At 32.9% G+C, this 24,250-nt stretch overlaps 2 protein-coding genes across 12 annotated transcripts in view; one reads left to right on the top strand and one right to left on the bottom strand.

Moving 5' to 3' along the window:
• LOC135134734 (focal adhesion kinase 1) overlaps positions 1-24,250 on the bottom strand; it is a 68,496-nt gene that overhangs the window by 27,588 nt on the left and 16,658 nt on the right. For 2 of the 10 annotated variants that reach the window (XM_064063521.1, XM_064063526.1), the window contains exons 1-2: positions 3,231-3,524; positions 639-868 (exon numbers count right to left, since the gene is read on the bottom strand). The exons of 2 other annotated variants lie outside the window; for them this stretch is intronic. In XM_064063521.1, the coding sequence (XP_063919591.1) occupies positions 639-859 (221 nt within the window). In that variant the 5' untranslated portion in view covers positions 860-868; positions 3,231-3,524. Of the gene's footprint in view, positions 1-638; positions 869-2,809; positions 2,891-3,230; positions 3,526-24,250 lie in introns of those variants that run through there. 6 more of the 10 variants (XM_064063523.1, XM_064063525.1, XM_064063524.1 and 3 more) reach the window with 5 other exon arrangements.
• On the top strand, positions 17,150-18,642 carry LOC135134426 (uncharacterized). 2 transcript variants are annotated; one of them, XM_064063105.1, is made up of 5 exons: positions 17,150-17,436; positions 17,512-17,907; positions 17,967-18,013; positions 18,081-18,293; positions 18,372-18,642. In XM_064063105.1, exons 4-5 carry the CDS (start codon positions 18,191-18,193, stop codon positions 18,569-18,571), a joined length of 303 nt encoding a protein of 100 aa, XP_063919175.1. In that variant the 5' UTR covers positions 17,150-17,436; positions 17,512-17,907; positions 17,967-18,013; positions 18,081-18,190; the 3' UTR covers positions 18,572-18,642. The 2 variants fall into 2 exon arrangements, with proteins under 2 accessions (XP_063919175.1, XP_063919176.1); XM_064063106.1 differs by having other exon boundaries at positions 17,150-17,907.

Below are 24,250 nucleotides of genomic sequence, written 5' to 3'. Positions count from 1 at the left end.
GAAAGAACATTGCGTTTGTCGTCTGCATTGCATGAGAAAAACTCATTTCATTTGCTTTCGTCGAAAAACTTCCTCATGATATTCAAGTGAATTTATCTTTTCAGAGCATTTTGTAAATTCAGCGGTTAATGCTCCCATCGTTTAAAAAATTTGAATATAAAATTTTGTGTTATAGGTCAAAATTATCGTCACGGCAATTTAACATTATCTATATTTTCAATCTCATAATTTATGGCCTTTGGCAAGTGACTCAATCGAAGCTGAGAGGTCCTCAAAAATAAACCAGCTTTTTAAACACTTTATAAACGACTTTTCCTTATCTAATTATAAGCTCGTTACGACTTTATTGTTGGTAAGTAAGCATGAAAATAAATTTATGCGTAATAAAACTAGGATGTTTTGTCACAAATTATCGCCGGTTCAAGATCTGCCGGTTCCTTTTTTATAATCTCTCTGCGTTCTAAATTTACCCGTCCACGATCCAAATCTGCGGCTACTGGCTCTAATGGATATTTTTAAACAGCGAGGTATTTGAACTTTGGGAGAAAAATGCGATTAAAATAATCGTACGTATTACTGCGAGAGCGGAAAACAAAAGTGTCAAACGCAAGGCGTTCCAAACAACTCAATTATGTTACCTGAAGGACTTCGGCCTGGGTCTGTGAAACTTCCACGTGTTACTCTGTTGCTGTATGCTGTTGCTGTAAATATCCTCCGAGTTTCCACCACATAACAAACTTCTGGGTCGTATATTTATGTTAGGTTTAACACTTTTATCGCGTTTACGGTATTTTACGTATTGTGCGCTACACATTGTTGGACCACCGACCATACTCGCTCTCTTTACCAGCTCCAGCATCGTGGAAGACTAAGGCAAAAAATCCTATCATGCACAAATCGTACCGTGGCAATGTTACCATCACGTTGTAGTAGGTAGGAAGCACACATTTTATTCAATATAATAAACTGATCGCACCACAGGAGTTCGTTATATACACTTTAAAACAATACGTCAACTTTTAAATATTTGTAGACGGACGAAAACAATCTTGTTCAGGTAATTTGTATTCGACTTCGATAGAATAATATCGACGGTTTATTGTTGAAACGACAAGGCTGAAAATGTATGAAATAGGTACGTCACGTTTTCAGGTGGGTGTGAAATTAGTCATTGTGGCGAAGAGAAGCAATTGCTACAAAAGGTGTATGGCCATGTAAGTTACAACGTTTTGTCAAATTTATTAGACACAGACGATTTAATCAATTTTGGTCCACAACCACTGGCTAACATTGAAATTGTATAATGTGATATTTACATTGCTATTTTTTGACAAACGAAAAATGGTAAGTAACCACTTCTCCAGTTTTGTGTTAGCTGACGCTCTTTAGTTATTAGATTGTGTGGGAAGATCACCAGACTCGATAAAAAAATGGCGCGCATTTCATCATTATAATGTAATCTAAGTCAACTCCATTTCTTCATCCGCCAGAAGTTTCAAGTCTGCGTATAATAAAGATTTGCAAGGCAATTCACAAATTGAAAATTTCAGAAAAAATATAATCGCGTCAAAAAGTCGCAACAACGTGATATTACTTATAACGTCATCGCTATTTTTTTAATGGAAAGTCGACTGCTTTGTGGGTCTTTTTTGTCGTATAATATATTTAAATTTGTCAATGACACCCCAAAAAATTCAAGTGAAAAACATGTCTTACTTTTATTGTATCAAAATTGTTCTAAAATCTTGCTCATCAAACTCACAACTTACATTTTACAAGGAACAATGGACCTTTAGGTACAAAACATGAATTATACTCAACAATCCGTAACAAAGGATTCAAATACTCAACAAAATAATATTCATTTCATACCAAAATAATTTTTAACAAAATGAAAAATGAAAGTTCCTATCAACGTTGAAGCTAAGAAAACAATATACACATTTTTATTTAACAAAAATCCATATTTTTGGACGATTCAATTTCTAATATTCAGAAATTAAATTACCTAACGATATTCCAAGTAAATTTAAATTAACGTTGACACGTCTTTAAAATTCAGGACATTTACCAATACCTATCCACACAAAAGATATTAAATGAATCGCGTCACAACGTTCGGTATGCATATAAAGCACCAAGCAAGGAAAACATCGAGATATAAGAAATGACATTACTTCTGAAAAATGTCGGCAACGACTAAATGTTATTAACGGTCGAGTGTTTATCCGCAGTCCTAAACAAACAAGTTTAACATAAGTAGTACAAGCGCCATCTATAAATTAAATATTTACGTCTACTGGAGTGACATTGTAGCAATTGAATTTTGAAACTCGTCGGCGGAAATTGGAAAAGTAGTAATCTATTTTAGGCACAAAATATAAGTAAAGTTTGAATCGAATTTTTAGATCTTGTAGCAATTTCCTGCACATACTAAAATAACACGGTCTCAAAACGGTTATAAAGTGGAACTGTCCGACCCTGGTTTCAGTCCAAAGCACATTTAATACGGAAGCGCTATTTTAATTAATTTATAACGAGACGCGAAGTGACGATTCTGAAAATTAAAACCCGCCCAAAAAGCCGTTACGGAAATTCGAGATCACCTGACCTGAATAATCTGTGAAGACTTTTTTCGTCCAATTACACTTTCTACACTCCAAATAGTTTAAAACCACGTGTAGGTAGATGGAAAACGTTGCGAAACATCGGGACAATGATGTAAACCAATGATTACAAGCGCAAACTCGTTTATGATAATTAATTAATCGAAAACAAATGGAGAATAACAAAAAATACTTTGTCTTACTCTAGGGTTAAGGACTCGTTCGTCATTTGTGTAATCACACTCAGTTTACGTATTTCGTACTGGTTTTCAGCTTTACTAACGTCTTATCAGCATGTTTAACGATAATTTTAATCGTTAATACATAGCAATCAAAGCACCATTCCTCTACTATCTTGCGTAAATAAACAAGTCGCCTCTTCCACAAATGTACAATTAAAATAATGTAATTAGCATTTCGTGCTGATAAACTAAGATATGAGACTTAAATGAGAATCTCGTTCTCGCAATTTAAAATTTATTCAACCAGATGACTAACCGCTATTAGTGATTTAGCCATTATTCATCTACAACTCATTTAAAAGTTTGCCAGTTTTAGCACTCCTGTGACTGCGGTCAAATAATTTCAACCCCAGCGGTTGAAAAAAAACCTCAAATTCCTTACTTTATGGTCGATGGCCACTTTTGTCAAACTTGCACAATCCCGAGCTTTTATCCACCTCTGTTTACACACAAGAACACGTGTTACACTAAAGGACGCTTATGCCACACTGTGAAACAAAAGTGAAATTTCTCACTATTAGTGTCTTGGGTGTCTATATTTACGCGCATAGGTTGACGTTGGAATAAAATTTAAAACAGTTGGGGTTTTATCAGCACGACGCACCACTTATCTTTTTATCTTGCTTGGTTAGAATCACATTTTTCGCGAAGAGTGACTACTCGCAATCCAACCGATTAGCGGACATGCAACCGACCGACTAGGAGTCGATTCAATCGAAAAATAACTAGAATCATAGTTTTCACGAAGCGAAATGGTTTTATCACGACATACAAACGAGTGAGATATTACCGCTTTATATAAATACACACCAACAGTAGGTTTGCAGATTTACACAACTTACCGGACTAAAATTCTGCCGCGGCAAGCCCAAAAACCTATAAAACAGACAGAGAGGATGTATGGGTTGTGATGGATGAATCTATTGAATCCTTGTAGTTATTCCAAATAAGGATAACGGTATTTCCACTTCGATAATTGTCTGTACGTCTACCGGTCGACCTTTCCTTTCTCACAAATACGATATGAGAAGCAAATCTAAGAAAGAATGCTGCTAGGAGGAATGGAAAAACGACGACTAAATTGTCTCATTCCGGTTATGGTTCGTGGGTTTAGCGAAAAATCGGATTTATTGACGATTATTTATTTGGTATGCATTTGGCGTGCAGAATGTAGTGCCAAATTAAAAAGATTGGATATATGAATGGATCGCCCACGAACTACCAGTAAAGAGTATTATTTTACGAGGGAACGTATTATTTCTCCATCGAACGACTAGAAAAACCAAAGCCGGAACAATGATTACTCCGATATATCCGTTCCGGTATCGTTTCAAAAACACGTCCGACTTAATAAAAACACGTCAAAAAAACTCGTGCAATTTTACCCACAACGCTGTTTTTTTCGTCCGTACTTTAATCGAAAAACTGTCATGAACTATAAAACAGAAATAATTTAATAACAAAGTTCCGGGCAACCTGCCACATTTTTTTTGCATGTTGGACATTACGAAACAAACTTTACCCAATCTTTGTTCGACAAGAGATTTTCGACGCACAAATTAAGTCGTAGACGTGATTAATAAGGGTTTAACTTACCAAAATGAAAAAAAATGTGAAAGTTGGCGAAAAAACCGAAAACACCTACTTATTGGATTTGGTGAAAAACGACGCAATAAAACTCCTAATGGTCCTGAGCAAACTTGCGACAGCCTCTCTTGTTGAGTTGATTACGGCATTCAAAACTTTACGTTTTTTCATTGTGTGCCAGCTTTAACGAGAAAGAACTTGTTGAAATAGTCACACACGTGAAATATCGAACGCGTCTTAAGATATACTGCTGCCCGTAGGTGTTAAAAATTCACCTACATAAATAATTTTACCAACGGGTAATTTATGCGTATTCGAAGTAAAATTAATTCGCAATACATCAGCCGTCCAGACGGAAAAGGGTGCTGAAGAAATAACGTCAGGACTATTTAAAAATAATTAATAAAAGTGAAAAATTTAACCAGATGCTATCAAAAGAAACATCAGGTGGAAACGAGGTCTGCAACAATCGCAACTTGCAACAAATATAGTCGTATTATAATCACGTTTCCATTGTGATACAACGAATTTGGTTAATTTAAGAAGTTGCGTGACTTTTTGGCGATTAATAAATTTAACAGTTTACCATATGAAATATTTTTGCAGCGCTTGACATAGAAATCCTTCAAGTTTAAAAATTGTACAGAATTTAATTTTTTCAGTAAATCCTCGATGAATACACGAATTCCACACCCCAATATCCAGACGACGGAACAACTGGACATTCAGCTATAGTTAGGGGAAAAATAATTTATTTAAAATTACTGTCTGTCGGTCACATTTTCGAATAACGAAGATCCAGATCTCCCTGATGACTAAATTTGGTTTCCACAAGATGGTGCTCGTTATGCTGTTGACTGTAGGTAGCACTCTCTAGATTATATTTTTCGGAATAGTTGGATTAAGAGACGCGTAGCAGCAACATTATTTTTTTATGGAGAGTAGAACGAAGCAAATCCAGAGGATTCATGACTTCTTTACTATTATTTTTCTAGTTTTATACAAAATGATAATATATGAAGTAACGAAATTTTTACGAATACTTTTATGGTTCAAATTTTTGTTTTTTTAAAATGTAAAAAATTGGTCGAAGGTTATTTCAACAGAAATGAACAGATATTTTGCACAGAAATTTACCATGCTTACTTACTTTGGAACATCTGCACGATTCCAAAGCACTCGGTTTTTAATTCATTAATTTTTTTGAGTCACCCTGTATTCTAAAAAATACGAATACAAAGCACATCTTGCACATTTTAGATATGATTTATTCGGCAAAATTCTGAGATGCTGTCATCAATTTTAAGGAACAGAGTAAATAAATCAGCGTTTGCAAAATTTCAAAACATTCGGTTTGACAGATTTAAAATGCAATTGCAATTGTTATACCGGGTGTCCGGAAAAATGGCAGATTAACTCTTAAGTAGGTTCTGCAGGGGGTTTCGGTGGTAGAAAAAACGTAATTTTATAAAAGTAAAATTGGCAACACTGCACGCACCTAATACGTGAATACCTCCGGCTTATTTTCTAATTTCTTAATAACGATGGTGACTGAAATCCACCTTTTAATTTTTTTAGGACAATAACCGTAACAACCAGTAGTCATTAATCGTTGTGCATTATTATTAATAAAACAAGCTGGTATTTTTCATTAATAAATAAACTAAAAAAAAAAACATTTAATAAGATATTTATAAATTACAAACAAAATACTACTAGAGAAGATGTTCAAAATTCCTGCCTAGTGCATACATATACGTAAACTCGTAATGGTTCCAAATTTTAATCATTTTTTGTAAAAGTTGCTAAGATAAAACTGATTTTGGCAAATGACATACTCTCTAAGAAAAGTAGCTGCTAAGATACGACTGATTTTGGCAAATGAACATACCTTCCAAAAAAAGAGAGGGTGGGTGGGCGGGGCTAGTACTTGCTAAGATAAGAGTGATTTTGGCAAATGAGATACCCTCTAAGAAAACAGAGGGCTGGTGGGGATTGTAGCTGCCAAGATAAAACTGATTTTGGCAAATGACATACCCTCTAAGAAAAGAGAGGGTGGGTGGGCGGGGCTAGTACCTATTTTTTTCGTACTCTAAACACCGACCGATATACTCGCTTACGCTCGGGAAGTAAAAATCTCATTTCTGATTTTCTTTCCGAATTTATTCTAGGTTTTATGGACAGATCGTATAAATTATTCAATAGAAGAATGAAATCACGTACGGAAACAATGTTGGCAGGAAAAAAATCACATTAAAAAATATTATATAATAGTTGAATAGGATAGTCAATGCGTGATATACTCGTTCCAATTACTGTTTATATGGTATATTAATGAAAAGGTCATTAAAACTAAAAGGGTGTGTTCTATTACTAATTCCACACCTATTGTAGGTCGCTTTATAAAAATAAATAAAACTATTTCCAACATATTTACAAAGAAAACAACTTCGAGGTATTAGGTATTGTTGGCAATTAGCTCATAATTAACACGGAAATGTAGTAACATGACACCCAACGGTAAAGTGTGTGTTGTAATTATAACTAAACATATAAATAAAAATTGGTCTACGATTATTTAGACAGCTTCTTCTAGAATTATAAATTTCATTTTTTAATTTATGATAATGATAAGTTAAAATAATGACGTGTGTTAAAGTACAAGTAAAAAAGCAAGACATGTCGGCGAACGAACTCGGCACCTCCAACTCTGCATTTAAAAAACAGCTTTACTATTAGAAGGATTAAACAGAAACAATTCAAATAATCACGAAAAAAATCAAGGTAAATTTTACTAGTATTTACCATGTAAAATTTTGAGGTGACGTCATCAAGTTGTTACTGGGGATTATAAGACAAATTTTGATTAGCATTTTACAATCTAGACGATATTCCTAACATCCATGTACAATTTCACAAAAATCATCCCAGTAGTTTCGCAGATTATCTATCGAAAAAAATATCGACACAAGCAACAGACAGACGAAAACGGAAGATCCACTTTTTTATTTTCTAGGGGTCATGAACCGTCCAGAAAACATAAAAAATACTGCATATTAAATATATAATTTAATATGCAGTATTTTTCGAGAAATTATTTAATAATAATTTCTCGAAAAATTGGGCAACGTATTTGTCGAAATTTTTAAAAACAACAAATTTGACTCAATCTTCATAAACGAGGATGATATGTTTTATTATAGCGATTAGTTAGATGTCATGATACGGTTTATTTCCTACTGAATTATCAGCGGCAATGACCGCAGTAAGTTTATTATTGCAAAATAACCGAAATATGATGCATATTTTTACACTGGGGTTTTTTGAAGTTTTATGAGACAACTACGAGATAAAACGTCACCTGAAAGGTATACGTGTTTCACAATTTTTTGCATTATACGAGAATATATATCATTTTATAGCAATTAAAATATCTTACATACTTCGACATCGAACCCAAACCTGCATAAATACAGTTATTGCAAAAATAGAGGAAAAATGGATTAAGTTGATTCATTGTAGTTAGATAAATACATTTCACAATCACTAAGTCAGAAATGTCAGAGTAGTTTGTTTCAGTTTTATAATTTTCTTATGAAACTTCCATAAATAACAGTCATCTAACCAAAAATGCTAGAGTAGACAAATAGTGATAGTAAGAATATTTATCTACATCCAAATGGAAGAAAATTGAAAACACTGAAAAACATGTTACAGAAGAAAGAAACACCATTCTAAATTTTACAAATTTGCCTTGTAGAATCTCTACGACTCATTGTTCTGAAAATACCACTCTAATAATAACACTGAAGGAAATTTTGTCTTAATCATATTGGTGGTCACACCAAAATAGACAGTCCTTAAGCAAAATGACGCTCTCCACTCAGTTATAAGTTTAGAAACAAAGTACACTTTATTAAATACGATACAACACATCTGCACACCTTAAATTCGAGGTTTTGTTGTCTTGATCGACTTGGATGTAAAAACGAACACCTTAAAGCTAATTCGACCACCTTATTTGGACTCCTAAGACATCCACAATTAAACTCCGCCGTACGAATAATGCACAAAAAACTACAAACATTACTTTTACATTACTGAGAAATTAGACTTCACGTAAGAAAGTGTAAAACACGACTGAAAATTTTCTTAAGATTCCAGAAATATTTTCCAGTTTCACTTAAGTATGTAATACTTGCCATAGCTTGCCGTCACGTCACCTTCTCCCTGCATCTAATTTCGTGGTCGACTAGAGAACAGACAGAACAAAGGCAGAAGGAACAGAAACTATTCGTACATATTTAATAGGAAGCAAATGGACGCGTTTTACCGCCTATCCACGCTACGACTTCCCAAATAACACTTTTTCAACGTCACTAAAGAATGTAAAGGATCCTCCCGTACTCAGTCAGTGTTCATTTTCGGATGATTGTGTATAAATTTCGAGAACGGTTAGAAGGAGCAAATCTTGGGATTTACAGAAATAGGATCATTTCTGAGATACCCGTTTCGAGATAAATGGATTACCGGAATGTTAAATCCGAGAAGTCTGCGCCCAGAAAAAATGTTACCAGTGATTGTTTAATTCATATTTCCAGATTGTTTGTTTTCGTTGCCAAATTTTCATGACATTGAAAACAAAGAAGGCTATTTTCGAGTCGTTGAAGATAAAATTATCTGCTTCTTGCGGTCATCAATAATAATCAACATTATATTGCTAGCTAAGCACGGAAAGCTTTGGAGATATTAAAGAGAATTCTTGTATACCATGTGTACTTCTTTTGGACTTCTAGTGAGAACTCTTGAAGAATATTGTATGAATATTTGTGAACAATTAATGTTCTACACGAAAATATGCTCAGAGTGTGTTAACAAATAAAAACTGCAGATCAAATGTTGGTTCTAAAAAAAAATATATATAATATAACCTATTGCACCCTCGGGGGCATGAAAATGATACATTTTGCAACCAACGCACTTGTAAACAGTGTCAATAAACGCGGTATCTTTTTGTGGGAATCATTCAAATCAGTAAAAATAAATTACAGTTAAGATATCGGCAGCTTTAGAAGTTAAACTACTCCACATCAATAACCTTGCAACACCATATCCAGGATTTTATAGTCAATATGCAAAATTGCCGCTTGGATGCCTTAAAATTTATCCAGCCAAATTTAAATTTATCGCCCATAATAATAGATAATAAACATGTTTAACGACGATGAAATCAAGCTCGTCTCAAAGAAAAGAACTTGCGACCTGATTACCTCTCTATTAAATTTCCTCCTCGACAATTTTACAAATACATTTGACACCTATGTATTCAGGTTGTACGTCAAACTCTCGGAAATGATAATATTCATTGCAAATTTACGTCTAATACCGTAATGGCTATTCAACCCAATTCAAGAGAATCCAGGAAAATTATGTGAATCACTTCTGAGATTATCGATAAATTCGTGTCTCTGAATTTTTTTATGAGATACGATGAAACAATAAAAAATAAAAATATTTCAAAACAAATGAAACAGCACATTCTTTAAGAATATTTTTACGATGACGTCATCAATCTTCTATGGCGGATGAATAAATAAATCACATGTAGCCAATATGCTGTATATCTTAAAACAACATGAATCCAATAGGAAAATTACGCAAAGATGTCCTTTGTGGAGTATGGTCGCCCGTTTGTTCGCTCGGGAAGGAAAAACAAAAAGCGATGTTTCTCTAAATATGAAAGATTCAGGAGTTTCTCGGTTTGACCATCAATTGTGGTATATTCCGAAATGATCACGAATACCACGACCTACAATCAACGTATATAGACGTCATACGTGTATTTAACACTGATATGCTTAATGTTCACATAATATTGACCTATAAAGATTAACCCGAAGCACGATAGAATGCAATGGTGTTCGTCCAGTTGGGACTATGAATAATTAATTTGTTTACAATATTTTTCATTTAATGTTATTACCACTGTAAATGAGTTTTCGTTTTTTTAAGCACCTCTTTTACGTCGGCAATTTGACCCTAAAATAAATCCAGTAACAAAGCAATACAAGAAATAGGACGGTTCTAATGCACCCTCTGCCATAAACAAAAACGTGGAATCTAGCCCAGAAGCCGAGAATTACATTATACGAATATTTACACCCGTATTGCTGTAATTTCCACAAGGGTCATCGGAGCTGCCCTCCTTTTAGCATCTCATATAATTTGATCCCACTTTGTCGACCTTTTCTTCATAAATTAATCGTCTTGTTCTCTTATTTACAAAAAGATATTCAATTTACATTATTAATGCGGGTAGGCACAGCTAATATCATTACACAAATTCACAAAAACGTTCATTTATTCATTCAAAATGCTGCCATAATTAACCGATTTAATCAAACACAGCTCCGGTGTTCCAAATGTGTGATAATTTATGCGTCTGCAATAATTTACGATAAAAATTTTAAGCATAACGGCATACAAACGTGTAGTTAATGCAAATTATCTTGGTTATTAACCACATTTTGCTTATTATGACCAGCATTCCATTTTCACACATTCTCACGATAAGAACCACTATCGATTTGATAAACATCCGACTGAAGAAGCCCTCTGATAATAACACAGTTGACAACAAAGGAAGGCAGCAAGATGCATTTAATTTCCGGTTCCGGAAGTTGCTAGCGCATTTTAGTACTCGCAGCTTTTCTGATAAGGACTCGAGTTGGTTGGAACGCAGAGTTGTGGCTTGTCGATCTCTGCACCACGAAAAATAAATTCCCAGATAAGAACACTAACGATGTTCCTTGTAACTATAGCAGCGATGTAATTAGATCCAATGTTGTTTTAGAAGAGCAACAGCCAGCTTTTACGATGTTTGCTTCCTTCTATTTTAATCGATTTTAACGAGATTGGGATTAATCAAGGATCAACAAACAGAGTTCTTTCTTAATTAATAAAATGTGTTTGTCTTTTTTTAACATTACAGAGTTTATTATCGAACGACTAACTCCTTACAGTTGTTTTTCTTTTAAATTTAATTAAACGAAATTACCAGTTTGTGAAAACAAATATCTCGTTTTCAATATGTTCAATAAATGAAAAAATATTTCAGTTAACTTTGTTATTTTTTTTAAATAAAAGGTGAAATTCACCTTGATGTTGAAAACGCTGATTGGAAGTGATGGTATACAATATGTTTGTTTTGGCAAAAGCTTTACAGAGTGATACTTAATTTTGCTACTGGAATGACAGCTCAAGGCTTACCTGCTATTTTAAAAACAATTATCTCCCTTGACTAATAGATTACATCAAATGCTCAATGTAACTCAAAAACAAGTTTTGTGAGAAACAGGCATTCCACAAGGAATTTCTCAAGTGTTCGTTACAAATAAACTTAGATACTGGGATATTGCAAATACAATCACCAAATTCCTGAAAACCGGTTCTTCTTCTTCAATTTTAGTAACGAAAACGAAAACTGGGTAATCCAAAATCTACGACTGCTTATGACTTTCATCAATTTTAAAACTTTCATCTATCTGTGAAAATGATAATGATCATAACCGTAACTTTTCAAGTGAAAAATGAATGAATTCTTATTAGCTTATTATCTTATTGAGAAATTATAAAATTAAATTCTGCTATATTTGTTTCGTGATAACCTGTATAAAGTAAAAACCAGCGGCATAAATAACACCCCAGCAGAAGTACGGACAATATAAATTTTTTAAAGCAAACAACCAACGGGAAAAATAACCTCTCAGCAATAATAACATGCTTAACTTGAAGTGTTTTCGGAAGAATATCACCCATATTTTTTTTTTATTTGAATGAGCCTGCTAAACAAAATCAAAATAATTTCGTAAACCACACACGGTTAACTTGAAATACTTTTAACTGAAAAGTGCTTGCACTTCTAATTTTTTTGCATAGCATAGTTTCTTTAAGTTTTGTGAACCTTTTTAACAAAAAATGAAAAAAATCGCTAGAGCCGTTTTTTAAAAAAAACATGTTTTAGTGAATTCCATAGAATCAGATCTGTTTAGTTGAGTTGGCTGGACTTTGAATCGTTTTGTTGTGTGTCAAAAATATGTCAAACATTGTTACAGTTTAGTGTCATTGGTACACACACAAAAATGTTTCAAACAGACCATGAAAAAAATAGAAAAAAAGTTTGATTCAATAAAAGAAGATTCAGAAAACGAGTGCAGCGAGCACATTTAGGTCTTATTCAAAATTATATAAGTCCGGAAAACCCAGCAACCTGAACGTGCTCGCTGCGTTCGCATTCTAAAAGTGTAGTTCAGGTGTAATTTAAAAAAATATTTATTGCTGTGTCCGAGAAGCTAAATTATTAAGCACAATTTTGTTGTTTAAAGAATCTTTTGATCTGTGGGACTTATCTCTCTCTCTCTCTCTCTCGCTACGCTCGCCTTTTAGAAGTTGATTTGTTTTAGAATAGTTTATCTCCATAGAGAAATCTCAAGAATGATCATAATTACAACTTAAGTAGATTTAATGACCGTTCATTCGTAAATCATTTTATGACACTAAATTAATAATAATAAAAAAAAATGGTTGGAAGCTGTTTCGACAGAACTTCCCTCGTACCTAAAGTACAGTGAAACATATTCAGCATTTTTGAGTTGAGTTTTTCACTTTTGCATTTTAACACTCTTAAATTTCACAAGTTTCTAGAAGATTAATAGAGGCAAAATCAGTTTTATCTTGACTTTAATGAGACGTGGACAAAATATAAAGTACCCAAAAATAACTCGAATTATTCTACAAAATTGTTACGTGCCCTTTGCGAATACAATAGCCTCCATGTTTAAATTTGTGTTTTATTTACACGTTTAAATCACATTCGAATTCACATACTTACCCTCAAAATTGGACCTTTGATACAAAAAAAAAACAATATTTTGGAAATATTTCAAAAACGGCCCTAACGATTTTTTTCTTTTTGGGTCTAAAATGTTTACCCAACTTAACGAGACTATACTGTGCAAAAAAATCAAGCACTTTTGAGTTAAAAAAATTTCAAGCTAGCCGTGGACATTCACAGGAGTATATTATTTCATACAATTCTGGTAATGTTAATGTCAGCGGACGTCATCAAATTGTTGGTGGGGATAATTAGCCAAATTTTGGTTAGCGTTTTACCATCTACATGATATTCTTAATATACATACAAAATTTGATAACAATCGCTCCAGTAGTTTCCGAGACAACGTTCCTAATAAAAATCGTCACAGATGACAGACAGACCGACAGAAAAACAGTCGGACGGAAACGGGAGATAACTTTTTTCATACTCTGGGGATCATGAAACATCGGGAAAACATGAAACTGGCAAGTCACCCGATGGACTCGATTACTATACTCAGATTATATATCGCTCAGGAGTGTTACAATTTTTAATTGTTTGCCAAACATCTAAATGAACTCAATTTAAAATAGGACAGATTAATATATCGTAAGCATACACACAAACTATTTTACTTGGCAAAATGTTGAGGTGACGTCAACAAATTTTTGGTGGGGATTCATATAAATGTTGGTTAACGGTTAATCTCCATTATATGCTTAAAACAATCTAAAATTTCACAGCGACCTGTTTAGTAATTTCGGAGAGTGTTTGTCTGACAAACTCTCAAACAGACAACAGACAGACGAAAACGGGAGACATATTTTTTCACATTCTAGAAGCTGTGCCATATCGAGTAAATGTGAAATTAGCCGTTCGGTGGAACGAAAAATATTTAAAATTAAAAAGTCTCAAAATTTCAATGCAAGTTAAAAAATAAACTGTCGGAGGTTGACAATAAGATACGGATTATCAACAAAGAAAATACATTAAACCATACAAATTAAAAGGAGATTCATCAAATTCTGGATTAAAGAACGTAACATGCGAAATTCCCTACACGCTGGGGCAAACGACAAGAAAAACAAAAAGATTAAACAACTCGGTCAAATATATAACGATCGTATAGATTTTTGATTCCATAAAAGCTTCGTTCCTTATGTCAATAGTCTCGGAAAGTACGAACAAAGCGACTTAATATCCTACGTTTGAAATCCACATTGAATTGAAAAATACATATTTTTACTTTTTATATCGTTCACAGTGCAAATAAAATTCGTATCAATCTAATCTGCTATATCTGCCATATTTTTCTTCTGCAACTTGGTATCAATTAAACCAGTTCAACTGGGATAGCAACTGATGAATAAATTACGATCCGACTTGACTTTGAAAATGAAAACGCAGTTTGGTACATGAAAATGAACGCACAACCGTATTAACCCATATTGCCACCTGTTGTACAACTAACAAGTAAGAATTTAAGTTTCTTAGTTCACAATTGGATACATATGGATGCAAAGAAAAAACCCGGGTCATAGAGCCACGTCGTTCAAGAACATGGAGCTTTTACGATGTTTGTTCCTCCCATTTTAATCGATGTAATCTCGACCCGAGGGATAAACAAACACATCTCTTTTTTAATTAATAAAATGTGTATTGTTGATAAATGGGTCGGCGTCATCCCCAACCTAGACACCGATATTGATTTCGCCGGCGGGTGTGGTGGTGGCGATGGCGGTGGCGACGCTTTCATCCCATCTCGCTTCGTTCTGGATCCTCTGGGAAGCTGCCTGATGCTTTTCCTGACTTACAGTCAATTTGGTAAATTTACATTCGGCGACGATTCGTCTCCGTGTTTCGGATTGCAACTCGACAACGTGATTACAGATTAGTTTTACTTAAGTGAATCAACGAAGGACAGAAACGATCTTTGAACAACCCCATCATTGCAACTGAAACAGTTGACCTTTTTTTAATGCGTATCAACGAAAGGTCACTGAATAACATTATTTTATAATTGGCTCAATAAAAATATAATGGGTGTCGAAGAAAAATATGGAGTGACGGAATAAGATAACAGTACCTTGTGGATATCCTGTTTTCGTGCAAATCTGTGGCCTTACTGCTGTTTGTATGAATTATCGGAGTAGATTAAGCATATCAACTATAAATAGTAAATAAACATAAAGTAGCGTGAATCATTAAGGAACGAGTGTTGTAAGTTCGTTCTGTCTCCTATTAATCACCACTGCGTTGCAATTATTAAACATACGTTGTTTTCTTGACGAAACATGGGAGTAAAAGTAACACGATTGCGATAAACATTATTTGTGTCCACAGGTATTCAGGGAAGAGAATTCGCCGGTGTGTGAATAATATCAACACATGCAAGGTGAAAAGGGTGCGGTTAGGGTGAAACCACGCAAAATTATATTTGCGGCTAAATCATTTTGCTGCATAATTTCTCATTTTTGTCCCATATTTGCCGCTTGTTTTTTATTTTGACAAAAAACCCTCGTTACACAAATTATTATAAAATAAATAACTCAGTTTTATAGTTCAACGTTAAAATTACTACGAGACATTTGCTTGTGGTAACATTCTCGCGTAATTTACGTTTCATTAGTATTTAAATTTTACAACTATGTAGTAAATACGCAACAAATACGTTGCCACTAATATGCCGGTTTCCCTGATAGTTATGCTCATCCGACGATAGAAATTCTAAATCAGAAAGTTACGAGAATACCGCTTCAACGTCAGTTCCTGTTGAAAGTTAAAATTGAAGTTTAAACGGTGTAATAAACGCAATCTTCATAATAATGAAGCAATAATAACGTTTGTGTCGTATTAAATATTAAGATTATGCGTACTAACATCCTGGGTTTATTTAAAAATTGAAATAACTTTTTTTCTAAGTTAAAAAAAAGTTATTCAAAATTCGTTCTGTAGCGTTATCAAAGCGAGCCTTACGTTAAAATAATAGCCGGCAGTTTGCAATAATTCAGAAGTCAAACCACCATTTCCATTCGGCAAGAAGATCAATATGGCATAGAGTGAGTTCGATAGTGTGTGATAAAACCGAAATTTAAAAAAGCCTACATCATTTTGTAATTTCTCTCTTGCTTTTCAAACACCGCATCTACTTACTTAATTAGGCACGTTTTCTTCGTAAAGACAACTTCAAAATTAATTGTTTCCTTGACATTTTATAACTGACAAAAACACGAAAATGCAAGTTTCCTGTTTCCAACTGAACTCTCTTCAGACAGATGATTTCCAAAACTAGCGAGTCCCATTACACGGGTGCAGAACACATACAAAGTAACCATTTACCACAATTACAATCCTTCAGTAGCTTACGCTCTAGCAGTAAAAATCAAAGTTCGTAAGGCATTATTGCTATAAAATAATCCTAGTCACAGTATAAGAGAAAAAGGCCCCCGTTTTTGGACGCCTATGGAAAAAACTCAAAACGGCTTCATAAACCACAAGTGCAGCAGTATATTATTGTATTAACATTTAAATAATATTAACTTTTGAGATGACGTCATCAAATTGTTGGAAGAGGGGGGCGATATTCATAACATACTTACATCTAAAATTTGACCACAATTGGTCCAGCAGCTTTGGAAAATATCTATTGTTTCGTACTCTAGGGGTCATAACACGTCCAGAGAGCATGAAATTGGCCACTGTCGGATGGACCCTATTACAATACTTCCTTAGCTTACGCTCGGGTGGTAAAAACAATATTTCAATTTTATTTACACGTCGTCGATTGAGAACTTGTTTGATCCACAGACCGGAGCGCGCTCAGGCCAATGTCGACTCTAAGGCCCGGTTTTACAAATGTCCGGTTCAACACGAGTTCAACTGAACTTGAGTTCAACTGAACTGAGGTTCAATTCATGCGTCCGTTTTACAAACACCGCTATCGTCCGGTTCAGCTGAACCACAAATTTCCTTAGGTTGGTAGCGCGCACCCGAGAATCTGACAGTTGAGACCACGTTGGGAGCACGTTGGAAGTGTGTTGTTGTTGTCATCTATGTCATCATGTCACATTATTATAAATTATTTGTGACAAATTCTGCAAAGTAATTAGTTTTTTGCGTTACTGGGGTACGTATATGTGTATATGTAACATTTGCTCGTTAATAGTAGATGATTATGATGGTTTTTAACATTTCGTTTCAGATGAGTAATACACGTGCTCCGAATTTTACAAAATCCGAAGAAAACTTGCTCCTATCTTTAGTAAGCAAGTATAGAAATATTCTGGAGTGTAAATTGTCCAACACTGATGCAAATCAAAAAAAAAAAAAAATCAGTGTTGGAAGAAAATTGAAGTAGAGTTCAATTCTTTATCTGGCCAGACCTTCCGGGATCACAAAGTTTTGAACAAAAAGTACGACAACATTAAGAAGAGGACAACGAAAAAATTTGCTGACGAGAAAGCCTATGTCGGTGGTACTGGGAGAGGGTCACAACAAAGTATTGAGGCCACCGATGTTGATGTGGCTGTAAAAGAAATTCTCGGGGCCAAACCAATGGGGCATAGCAGCGAATTTGATGGCGATTCCGAAACAACCTGTAATAAGTATTTTTATGAATAATATGTATTGTAAAATTAAAATGTTGATGCTTTTCAGCATTCCAAAGTAACAGCGGTATAATCTGTCTGATGACGAAAATGATGGTAAATACTTTTTATCCTTACATACACTTTATTCAGGAATTTTTTTACTATTTTTTCTTTATTTCAGATTGTTTTATGCCAAAAGATCAAACCGGAGCAATTTCAGGAGAAGTGCCTGTTATGGATAAAATAAGTGGTCCCAATAAAGAAAGTGGTAAACATTAATAATAATCAAATATGGTTATTTTTGTAGAAAATGGTCAAACTGGGAATTGGGCTAAATACTCCCCCAAAATCTTGAAGCAAAAAAAATTTTCAGCACTCACGCCATATCGTAGAGGTATTATATGTATATATATTTATATTAAAAAATGTTTGACACTTGTCTTAAAACTTTATTAATGTATTGTTTGTATAGGTAAAGGAAACCAGACAAGTGATAATTTAGAGCAATGTGCCGCTGCCAAAGAACTTGTCAAACTAAGTCGAAAGGAATACATCCAAAAGGAGCAAGAGTTTAAATTAAAAGCCATGAAAGAGAAACATGAACTAGAAATGCAAATTATGAGAGACAAAGCTGCACTTGAATTAGAAGTAATAAAGCAGAACACCAAATGAAGATTGAAATATTAATTGCCCAAAAATTTAATATTTTAAATAATAAAACTTAAATAAATAATTACATTACATTTTATTATTTACTGCAACTAAAAACGAAATCAAAAAAAGCAAATGAGTAAAATATTCTCTGATGAACTGGTTCCGTACAAAATTGTTCTGATTATAATTGCCACTATATTCTCCAATGTTTTCAATTAGAACATCGTTCACAAAATTCACTGCTGCTTCTTCTTCTGCGTCCACTGGCGGTTCTTCTTCATTTAAAATAATTGCAATGTTGTGTAAAACTGCTGTTGCCACAACCACTGCCTCTAATTTACACATTTTTAAACGAATTCCAAAAGCCAATGCTGGAAAGCGTCTTTTCCACACCCCAAAACATTAATTATTTGAGAAGCTGTTGCTTTACTAATCCCTATAAAGTCACCAGCAACTTGCAGAAAAGATCCAGTGGCAAGGAAACGTGAAGTCACAAGTAGCATTTGCTCCAGTGATACTGCATGATTTCTTTCTGTTCGCGATGTAATTTGCTCCTGTATTTGTTGCAAAATAAACCGTACGCCAGTCTTGGAAAAACGAAATCGTTTCAAAAATTCCCCAGCATTTCACTTTTCAAAGTGATTTTCTCTCAACTGAAAAACTTTTGGTCGTCGCATACGTGCCGGTTCTAATATGTTTATCATTTCTAAAACGTCTTCATCGTCAGTTAATACTCCTAATAAATTTTCCATCTTCAATTATAATGCTGTCACACCACCAAAACGATAAAGCACAGACATTTGAGGTTATGGACAGTTGAGCGAAGCTTAAACCACCCTGACATCAGCGCTCAGCTGAGCCTTCGTTTGAGCGCGGTTTAACATTGAACCATGTATTGTAAAACGGACAACTGCAGTTGAACCAAGGCTTATCTTTGAACCTCGCTTAAGCTTGCATTGTAAAACCGGGCCTAAGCGTTCCGAATTTCTGCGGGAAATTATTATTTAGATTCTTTTATTTACAAACATATATCACATCTCACGTGTTTCACTCGATTTTGACAAACAACAATTTTTTTGTTTAAGCAAAAATTCATTCTTTAATTGTGTTTGACACTAACAAAACGTCGTAAATTAGCAATACTAGTGGAACTGTAAGCATGCAATAGATTTTTTCGGTAAAGTCCAGTTATTTTTATGTTTTAGAAGCATTGTGTTCTATTTTGTATTAATTTTTACATATTTTTGGGTTTGGTACTTTTAGTTTTGGCAATAATGCGACATGCTTAAAAAGCTCTCAGTGATCGAAAAACCGAAAAATTGAAAAAGTGAATTATTATCGAAGAATCAAAAATTTTAAAAATCCAAAAACTAAAATATCGAAAAATTAAAAAAACTAGAAATTGAAGAGTTTCCAAAACTGATAATGTTGAAAAAATTGAGAAATCCAAAGCTTGAAAAATCGGGAAATCTAAAAATTGAAAAGTCGAAAAATTTTAAAAATCGAAAAACCAAGATGGCTAAATTAAAAAATCGAAAAATTGATAATTAGAAATTTTGAAGAACTGAAAAATCGAGAAATCGAAAAATTTTAAATTTAAAACAATGAAAAATTCGAATATCGAAAAGTTACAAAATCGAGAAATTCAAACATAAAAATAACAAAGAAATAAAAACTTTGAATTCTAAAATTTCAAAATCGAGAAATTGAACAATCGGATAATTGAAAAATCGAAATATCAAAAAATTGGAAAATCGAAAAATTAAAAAAAATTGGAAAATCGAGAATTAAAAAAACCGAAAATTGAAAAATTGAGAAATCGAAGTACAAAACAATCGAAAAATTGAAAAATCTAAAGTTTAAAAAACGAAAAATTGAAAATCCAAAAAGTAAAATGTCGAGAAATCGAAAAATCCAGAACTCGAAAAATCGAAAAGTCGAAATACCAAAAAATGTCAAAACTCAAATATCGAAAAATTCAAAAATAGCAGAATTGAAAAATTGAAGTCACAAAATTGAACGAAATATCAAAAAATTGGGAAATTAAAACATTGAAATATTGGGAAATCGAAAAGTCAAAAAATCGCAAACTTAAAAAATCGAAAAATTGAAAAATCAAAAACTTGAAAAATCGAAAAAGAACTGAAGAATTGAAAGATCGAAACTTTGGGAAGTCGAGAAATGGGAAAATCAAAAAATAGATTAATTGAGAAATCAGAAAACTGAAAATTCAGAAACTTGAAAAATTGAAAAATACTAAAGAACTGAAAAACCGAAAAATCTAAAATTTGAAACACTGACAAATTAAAATATCGTAAAATTGAAAGATGGAGAAATATAAATATCAAAAAATCAAAAAAATAAAAATTCGAAAATATAAAATTTAAAAATCGAAAAACTGAAAAATCAACAAATCCAAAAATCGAAACTCGACAATTAAAAAAATTGGAAAATCGAAAAATCGAAACATTGAAAAATTCAAAAGCTGAAACATCAAGAAATCGAGAAATCAAAAGATTGAGAAATCGAGGAGTCGAAAAGTCGAGAAGTCGAAAAATCGAAAAATTGAGAAACCGAAATAGGCCAAAATCGAAAAGTTAAAAATGGAAAAATCGATACATCGAGATACTGAACAATCAAAACATCGAAACATCAAAACATCCGAATCTGGATAAATCGAGATCTCAAAAAATTGAAAAATCGAAAATTTAAAAATTCGAAAAATTGAAAAATTAAAATTTAGAAGAACGGAAAAGTCGAGAAATCGAAAAACTGAAAATCCAAAAAATAAAAAATCGAAAAATCCGGAAAAACCAAAAAGTCGAAGAAACGAAATATTGAAAAATCCCTAAATTGAAATAAATATCCAAAAATTGAGAAAAATTAAAAAATTGGACAATTGTGAAATGGACGAAAAAGCAAAGTCGAAAATTCGAAGAATTGAAGAACTGAAAAAGCAAAACTTGGAGAAGTCGAGAAGTGAGAAAATCAAAAATAGATTAATTGAGAAATCAGAAAACTGAAAATTTTGCAACGTCAAAATTTTGAAAAATAGAAATACTCAAGAACTGAAAAATCAAAAAATCGAAAAATCGAAAAATCTAAAACAATAAACAATTGAAATATCTCAAAATTGAAAAATCGAGAAATCCAAACATCAAAAAATCAAAAAAATAAAATTCGAAAATCTAAAATTTAAAAATCGAAAAACTGAAAAATCTACAAATCGAGAAATCGAAACTTCAAAATTAAAAAATTTGAAAAATCGGATATATGAAAAATCGAAACATCGAAAAATTGGAAAATCGAAAAATTGAAAAGCCCAAAAGTAAAAAACCGAAAAACCGAGAAATCTAAAAATCGAAACATCGAAAAATTCAAAAACTGAGACATCGAGAAATCGAGGAGTCAAAAGGCAAGAAAAAAAGTTAAAAATTGAAAAAATGATGAATCGAGAAGCTGAACCATCGAAACATCTGAATTCGATAAATCAAGAAATCAAAAAATTGAAAAATCAAAAAATTTAAAAAAGAAGATCGAAAATTTAAAAATTCAGAAAATTAAAAAATTGAGAAATAGAAAAATCGAATTAGTGAAAAATAGAAACTTTGGGAAGTTGAGAAATGGGGAAATGAAAAAAAGATTACTTCAGACATCGGAAAACTGAAAATTTAGAAACGTTAAAACTTGAAGAATTGAAAAATCGAAATATTTAGAAATCGTAAAATTAAAGAGGACAAAAATTGAGAAATCGAAAAATAAAAAAAATTGACGAATCGAAAATTTGAAGAATGGAAAAATTGAAAAGTCCAAAATTGAAATATTGAAAAATTGAAAGATCTAAAGTGGAAAAATCGAGAAATCGAAAAGCCGAAAAATGTCAATAGCGTATTTATAAACCTCAAGTGCAAGACTACGCTACTTTTTAACATTTAAATAACATTTATTTGATAAATCTGTAATCAACTTCTGGAGGCATGAACGGATAAATTTTGACTAACGATTTAACATGCTTCCAATAACTATAAATTGGAAAATGTTGTTGATTTTTTTTTCCAAAAATCTTGACGTCTAAGGTAAAAACTCAACACGGATTCATAAACGGTAAACCGAAGATATAAAATTAAAATTACTCCACTATCATAAAATTTGAAGATTACGTCATTTCGTTGTTGGTGACAAATTTTGGTCAGCGTTTTACCATTTGATAATACAATTTGAAATGTAAATGTTGTCATTCGTGAACATTATGTATTAAATCGTTAAGATGTTGAATAATTTTGTTCACTTATTCGTTGCAAAGTCCGACCAGATGGTCGAACCGGGTTAGTTCTTCGTAAAGTCGATATTGGCCTGAGAGCGCTCTGGTCTGTAGATCAAACAAGTTCTCAGGCGACGAAGCATACACATCTCATACACAAATTTCACTCTACTTACTGTAGAAGATTTAATAATTTAACTACAGCAGCCGACACCATAATGGATGTTCTTAGGATCCCTTCATCATAAACAAAACAACAAAACTGTATATTGTTAAAAAATTACTACTTGAAAGCCTTTGTAGATGAATAATCGTGCATGACGAATCTATTCTCCAAATCGTCGAGCAACTATTGACCATTCTCAATGCTGCCATTTAGGAAATCGATAATATAAAACAGATGTTACAAAAAAAGACGCTTCTGTTACTGTATTCAACAAAATTGACATCTCTTGAGTCATTTGTAAGACATTTTTACGAAATAACATTAACGGACATTGGCAAATTTTATAAGAAAAAAAATGTATTTTAACTTTCCACGCAAAAATAGAGAAAATAAAAAAATCTTTAAAATCACAAGCAAAATCTGTTTTGTTTAATTTGATAGGTGTACACGTAAAGTAAAACAATGACACAGCTAATTTACCACCTAGCTGCGTCGACCCAAATGATAAGTATTAATGTAGTAATTTGGGTCAAAAACTTACATGTGTTCACACGTACCTAAAGTTGCAAAAATTCGAATTCAAGGATGTTTACTTGACACCACAACTACTAACTACTCCTCTGTATGTGTAGCGGTTTAATTACATCCAATATACGAAAATAGTTTCCATTTTCATTGCACTATTATTAAAGTTAAACCATAGTCAATTTATTCCCGTATGGTATTATACATTTTTCTATTACGATGTGAAATTATTTTAAAAGAAATTGAAAATATTGTAGCTACAATCAAGCCTTCAGAAAGAAAAAAATATGTAAACGTTACACGAACTTGCAGGGGAAAAATCCATATTAAGCTTTGTATCATTAATTTTGTTTTTACATTTAAATCTCACGTTTCTCAAGAATTTAATTCATTCAAGGGATGCAACTCACGTTACACAGATCGCACTTACAACGCAAATTTACAACAGTAAAACTTTTTCTTTCTTTACGATTAATTTACACTCGAGATAAACCGGGCTATCTGTTTTCAAAGGGAGGCAATCCTGAACACGAAATGTTCTCATTAAAAAGAAACATTTTACGACAAGAAAAATAAAACAAAACAATGAAATACATACACGATTCATGAAAGATGGAACAAATTGAAACAAGTCAAGACAACAAACGCCAAGTACAAAACAAAATTCGTACACAAGAACACAAAATAAAATCGATAGAAACCATCCAAACAGCAAACAGTAACTCAATCCAGTTTCGTCCCCTCC

Source organism: Zophobas morio, unplaced genomic scaffold, assembly GCF_036711695.1.
Source record: "Zophobas morio isolate AGI-343-1 ecotype UQ-CSIRO unplaced genomic scaffold, CSIRO_AGI_Zmor_V1 ptg000023l, whole genome shotgun sequence".
Lineage (NCBI taxonomy): Eukaryota > Metazoa > Arthropoda > Insecta > Coleoptera > Tenebrionidae > Zophobas > Zophobas morio.
Note: the sequence above shows the minus strand (reverse complement) of the source record. Positions and strands in the feature narration are given on the sequence as shown.